General features: G+C 43.5%; 1 protein-coding gene across 1 annotated transcript; it reads left to right on the top strand.

The window, feature by feature from the left end:
* The first annotated feature begins 3,935 nt into the window (after positions 1-3,935).
* LOC132829786 (potassium voltage-gated channel subfamily S member 3-like) lies at positions 3,936-5,384 on the top strand. The gene has a single exon (XM_060847151.1). The coding sequence runs from the start codon at positions 3,936-3,938 to the stop codon at positions 5,382-5,384; it is 1,449 nt and encodes a 482-aa protein (XP_060703134.1).
* Positions 5,385-6,743: the final 1,359 nt, after the last annotated feature.

The raw sequence follows: 6,743 nt of genomic DNA on the forward strand, positions 1-6,743 counted from the left end.
TCTTTATGGTCATTTAAGCAGGCATTGGACAAGCATATGGAGGTTATTGGGCTAGTGTAGGTTAGGTAGCTTCGGTCGGCGCAACATCGAGGGCCGAAGGGCCTGTACTGCACTGTATTTTTCTATGTTCTATGTTCTATGAGTAGGCAAAAATTTGGCAGATGGAGATAATGTGAGAAAATGTGACTTGTCCACTTTGGAAAAATAGCAAAACCTCATTTTATTAATTGAGGGAGATTGCAGAATTCAGCAGGACTGAGGGATGTGGATGCTGTCGAACATGAATCACGGAGCATTCGTGTACAAATGGGAGGTAAAGGCCGAGTCCCATTGTCATTGTGCTAGTAATCCAGAGATCCTGATATTATTCTGGAAACTTGGTTTAACTCTGACCATGGTAGATGGTGCAATTGGAATTCAATAAAAAAAACTGGAATAAAGTCTAATAAGCTGTTTGCTGTAAAAACCCATCTAGTTCACTAATATCCTGTAGGGAAGAAAATCTGCAGTCTTTACCTGGTCTAGCAATCATGTGACTCTAGACCATCAGCAATATGGTTGACTCTTAACTGTCTCTGGAATGGTCTAGCAAGCCATTCAGTTGTAACAATCACTAGAAACGGAAAAGATAATTAAACTGAACAACCGCCCACTATCAACACTGACACCATAAATAACAACAGCAAAGGCAGCCCTGCAATGTCCTCCTTACTAAAATCTGGGTGCCAGTGCCAAAACTGGGACTGCTGTCTCACAGATGTGTCAAACAACAGCCTGATAGTCACACTCACAAAATCATATCTTGCAGACAATATCCAGACAACACTATCATCATCTCTGGATAGGACCTGTCCCACTGGCAGGACAGGCCCAGCAGAGGTGGAGGCACACAATTGGAAGGGAGTTGCCCTGGAAGTCCTCAACGTTGACGTTGAACCCATGAAGTCTCATGGCTTCAGTTTAAACAGGGGTAAGGAAACCTCCTGCTGGTTACCACATACTGTGTTCCTTCATATTGAACACTATTTGGAGGAAGTACTGAGGGTGGAAAGGATGCAAAATATATTCTGGCTGGGGGATTTCATTGCCCACTGCCAAGAGTGGCTTGGCAGCAGAATTACTGATTGAGCTGGTTGGATCCTGAAGGTCATAGCTACTACATTAGGTCTGCAGCAGGGATTAAGGGAACCAACAGGAACAGAAGTTGCTGGAGAAGGTCTAGCAGTGTCTGTGGAAAGAGAAAAAGAATTAATATTTCAAGTGTAGTGACCCTTCTTTGAACAGACCTACCTGACCTCATCGTTACCAATCCGCCAGCTGCAAATGTGTCTCTCCATGACAGTATCGAATCATAGAATCCCTACAGTGTGGAATCAGGCCCTTCGGCCCAACAAGTCCATACTGACCCTCTGAAGAGTAATCCACCCAAACCCATTCCCCATTACCTTACATTTACCCTGACTCAGGCATCTAACCTACACATCCCTGAATACTATGGGCAATTTACCTAACTGCACATTTATGGATGGTGGGAGGAAACCCTCGCAAACACAGGGAGAACGTGCAAACTCCACATAAACAGTCGCCTGAGGCTGGAATCGAACCTGGGTCCCTGGCACTGTGAGGCAGCAGTGCTAACCACTTTCACCATGGTGAAAGTGACCATGGCACAGTCCTTGTGGAGAAGTCCCACTTTCAAATTTAGAATTCCCTCGACTGAGTTATGTGGCACTATCACAGTACTAACTGTGATAGATAGGAACTAGCACATGAAAAATTCAGGGGACCAATATGGAGAAGTTATGAAACATAACTAGTTGCATGTCAAATATTGTAAACAGCCAGATTTACAAAAGCTACGCAATTCAATAACCAACAGATCAGATTTAAGCTCTGTAGTCTTTCCATATCCAGTTGCAAATAGTATGGACAATGAAACTACTCACGTGAAGAGGCTCTACATATATCCCCATCCTCAATAGTGTAAACGCCTAGTACATCAGCGCAAAAGATGAGGCTGAAACATTCACAGCAATCTTCAGCCAGAAGTGCCAAATGGATGATCTATCTCAACCTCCTCTAGAAAGGGCTCCAAACATTATAGGCGCCAGTCTTCAGCCAATTCAATTCACTGCTTATGATATGGAGAAATGGTTGGAAGCATTGGATACTGCAAAGGCTATGGGCCCCTGACATCGTTCCAACTATACACTGAAGAAGTGTGCTCCAGAACCTGTCATTCCCCTCGTCAGGCTGTTCCAGTACAGTTATAATACTGCCATCTACGATATGGAAAATTGCCCAGGTATATCCTGTACATGAAAAGCAAATTCAACCTGGCCAATTATTACCCAGACTGTATACCCTCGATAATCAGTAAAATGATGGTATCATCAGCAGTGCTATCAAGCAGCATTAACCTGCTTAGTAACACTCAGTTTAGGTTCGACCATGGCCATTCAGCTCCTGACTTCATTATAGCTTTGGTTCATAAACAGACAAAAGAGCTGAATTCCAGAGATGAGGTGAGGGTAACTGTCTTTGACATTAAGGCTGGATTTGACCAAGTGTAGTATTAAGGAGCCCTTGTAAAACTGGAGTTTTATGAGAATCAGTAATTCTCCACAGACACAGAGGGACATGGTTATAGATGTTGAAGGTCAGTTCCAGGGCATCTCTGTAGGTGTTCCTCAGTCCTAGTCCTCATCTTCAGCTGCTTCAGCTGACCTTGCCTCCTCAGGTTAAAAGTGAAGGTGTTCGCTGATGATGGAACGATGTTTAGCACCATTCATGACTCCTCATATTGTCCATGCAGTCTAAACATAAATGCAGCAAGAACTGGGCAACATCTGGACTTGTAGTGAGTAAATTTAATGCCACACAAGCGCCAGGCAATGACCATCTCCAAAAAGAGAGAATCTAACTATCGCCCCTTGAAATTCAATGGTATTACCATCATTGAATCCCCCATTATCAACATTTAGGGGTTTTCTGATCTAACTACATAAAAACAATGGCTGCAACAGCAGAAAAAAGGCTAGGAATCTTGCAGTAATAAATTCACCTCGTGACTGTGCACTGTCTAAAAGACACAAGAGGTGTGATGGAATACTCCCACTTGCCTGGATGGTGCACTCTAGAATCTGGACACCATATCTACAAGCATTCACTCCCTCCATGTTCAGTAGCAGCAGTGTGCATCATGTTGGGATGAACAATAAATGCTGTTCCCGTCAGTGATGTCCACATCCATGAATGAAGTTAAAAATGTTAAAGCAAGTAATTAAGAAGCCAAATGAAATGCTGGCCTTTACCAAGGTAAGGAGGATACAGGGAGAAAGCAGGGACTGATGAAGGGCTTATGCCCAAAACGTTGATAATAATCATAACACTCCGAATATGACTAATTAATTTTGACACAGGTTTCTCTTCTTTTCCGTTTTCTCCAGCAGTGAGAAATATTAGTTTGTTTTAATATCCTGATTAATCTGCATTGTTCTTTTATTCTGATTATCCTCCTAAATCCCATTTCTCCTCCGCCCAATCTACAAATAATACATGAGCTCTTTACTTTTTGACTAAAATGTAACACTCCACACTTATCTCTGTTGAAATCAATATGCCCAATATGCAAGTTTATTAATGGCTTCTTGTTAGCGTTTGCCTCCCTACTCAGAATACTACTCAATTTAATCTAAACCGCACATTTTTTAATTTCAGTTAGATCGGTTGTTCTTACCAATCAGTAGAATATGTTTCCTCTGAATTCCCTTATTGTTGGTGCTTTTACAGAACTAGAAGATACATGGATCTGCTGCCACAAGGCCTTGAGAAGAGACCACTTTCCCAGCATGCACTCTTAAAGACAGGATTCTGAATTCGCACCAGTTTCTGAGGAAGATTCTAGCCTCAGTTCATCACACTGGGGGGTGATCATGGTTTATGGACAGTTCTACCAAAGGGACAGACTATATCTAAAGATGATCAATGTTAACGTTGGGGGTCTGAAACAAAAGATTGATCAAAAAGCATTGTTAAAATTCCCAGAGACCAGGTTGGGAAAGTTACTGAGATGTTCCTCCAGGGAGGACACCCTTGAATTGTGTGATGACTATGATGTGCACACAGATGAATATTACTTTGACAGAAATCCAAGTTTCTTTCACTATGTGTTGAATTTCTATTCCACGGGCAAGCTTCATGTGATGGAGGGGATTTGTATATTCTCATTCAACCAAGAAATTGAGTACTGGGGACTTGGCGGGATCTCTATCCATCATTGCTGCAGGTTCAAGTATCATGAACGCAAAGAGAATGTAGTTGAGAAAGAGTTTGACACACAGAGTGATGATTTGAGCTTAACAAGTTCTGAAGATGCCAGCACCATCCCCCAACAAATCGAGAGTTTTAAACATATGTGGTGCGGCAAACAGAGAGAAAAATTGTGGCTCATTTTAGAGAATCCAGAATATTCCTTTGCAGCCAAGGTTTTTACTATATCCTCACTGGCCATTGTGTTGCTCTCCATTGTGACTATGTGTGTTCATAGTCTGCCTGAATTCCAGGAGCAACAGGAAGGCCTTGGCTTCCTGATTGTTGAATCTACCTGTATTGCATGGTTTAGCTTTGAATACATTGCAAGGTTAATAGTTGCCCCATATATCTGCAAATTCCTTCAAAATCCACTGAATATCATTGACTTTTTATCATTTCTACCATTCTACCTCACCCTGGTCGTGGAACGTATAGATGATGAGAGCTCAGAGCTGGTGAACATTGGCCGAGTAGTACAGGTCCTTCGGTTGATGCGTATCTTTCGGGTCCTGAAGTTGGCTCGCCACTCCATTGGATTGAGATCACTTGGGGCTACTTTCAGACACAGCTATGAAGAGGTAGGACTCCTGATTGTGTTCTTGACTGTGGGTATTGCCATCTTCTCAGCTCTCATCTACTCATCAGAGAAAGATGAAAAAGAAACTGGTCTTCACAGCATCCCCATTGGCTGGTGGTGGGCAACCATTAGCATGACTACTGTTGGTTATGGGGATACTTACCCTGTCACAATTCAAGGCAAGCTCATTGGCAGCACTTGCATCATCTTTGGCTTGTTGATGGTGGCTTTGCCGGTTAGTGTCATATTTAACCGATTTTCAAAGTATTACCGACGGGAACAAGCCATTGATGTTGTGATTCGCAACCAAGAACTGAGAAAGTTGGCTGCAGGTCTACCATGTGTCAATATCCGGGATATTTATGTGAAGAAGATGCGTTATCATTCAAAGACCAATACAGTGGACCAGAACAGTGTCTGTTGTGAGAAACAGAGTTCTAAAATATCTTCAATCAACCACAATATAGATACTGAGCAATGCCCCCAGAAATAATTAATCTGGACCTGCTCCCTCCATCTGTAACCCACATCCAATAAACTTGCTGCAGATCTGATCTGTTCAACAGTGATAGTAATTCTGACTGTGAACATGGGAATTACTATAGTGCATGAGGTAAACTATTACTATCAATCCATAGATTTACAAAACAATGGAAATCTGTATGTTCTTTATCATCTGTAATTGTCGCACTTTCTCTTCTGTTTATTTCTCAATCTGCCACAGTTCCTGTTGTAACTGTCAACATTTCCTCTCCTGTGACAATCACACTTTCTGTGCTATTAGGTACATTTTGGCTTGTGTTATTTCCTGTTTGTGATAGCTATACTTCCCGTTCTATACCAGTCACAACTAATGTCTGATTTGTAGCGGGTCCTTTTCCTGCTTTACTCCGCGCTGAGTCGGTATCTGACAGGGTGGCCACCTGCGCATGTCTCGCACCAGCTGGTTCTAGGAACCGGGGAAATCCCACACTATGGGATTCCCACTGGGGCGAGCGCTGAGTCAAAACTGCTGCAGGCTGCACAGCAAGTCTGACCCTTATATCACCCAGGTAACCCACTGCCACCAATACTCAGGCGATTCTCCCTTCCGTCAGTGGTTTAATGACCACCCCGTTGTCTACCCACTCGGGCAGTTTCCCCGGAAGAGAGAAAAGGACTGGGCTGTTTATACCTGACCAGACCCAGTCCTGAGTGGACGGCTTCGAGGTGTCCCAGGAAAAACCCTAGATTCTCGACTCCGGAATTATGGCAAGGCCTTTTGAAACACCGTGACTTTACCAGAGGTCCGTGGTGAGGGTGCAATGGAGCAAACAAGATGCAGAGCGACAGTCCAACACCCTTTTATTATCAACACCCACCAGAACCCGTAAGAAAGACAAACATTAGACACTATACAGTTTACTATGACTATGGGAACAAGATGCTAACGCACACAACGTAAGGCCTTACTTTACACAAGTTAGCAATGCTTATAACTATGACAGTGGAGAACCCCCTTTCCCACAAAGCCTCAACCACTGATATGGTTCTCGGAAAACGCCACGCTTCTGGGTAAGAAACTTACAGTCAGGCTTGAAATTGAGTGCGAGGGTGAACAGCAGACTTGTCCCAGCAGCCAGCGAAGAGAGAGAGAGAGAGAGAGAGATCTGTTCCAGCAGTCCGGAGAGCCCCTTTTTTAGAGAGCCCAGGTACCTCTGCAGTTATAGTCTGGAAATGCCCCCAGGGCACTGGCAATGTCCGATGTGTTTTCCACCTCCCTACCGTGCAGGTGAAAATGACCTCCGTGGCTGTGTCCATTGTTTCATAATCTCTCCGTTTGCTAACACGGAGGTGCTAATGGCTCTCTTCT

This window comes from Hemiscyllium ocellatum, chromosome 30 (assembly GCF_020745735.1).
Source record: "Hemiscyllium ocellatum isolate sHemOce1 chromosome 30, sHemOce1.pat.X.cur, whole genome shotgun sequence".
Lineage (NCBI taxonomy): Eukaryota > Metazoa > Chordata > Chondrichthyes > Orectolobiformes > Hemiscylliidae > Hemiscyllium > Hemiscyllium ocellatum.

Coding starts and splice junctions, on each gene's coding strand:
- LOC132829786 (XM_060847151.1), top strand. CDS start 3,936: ATGGTTTATGGACAGTTCTACCAAAGGGACAGACTATATCTAAAGATG.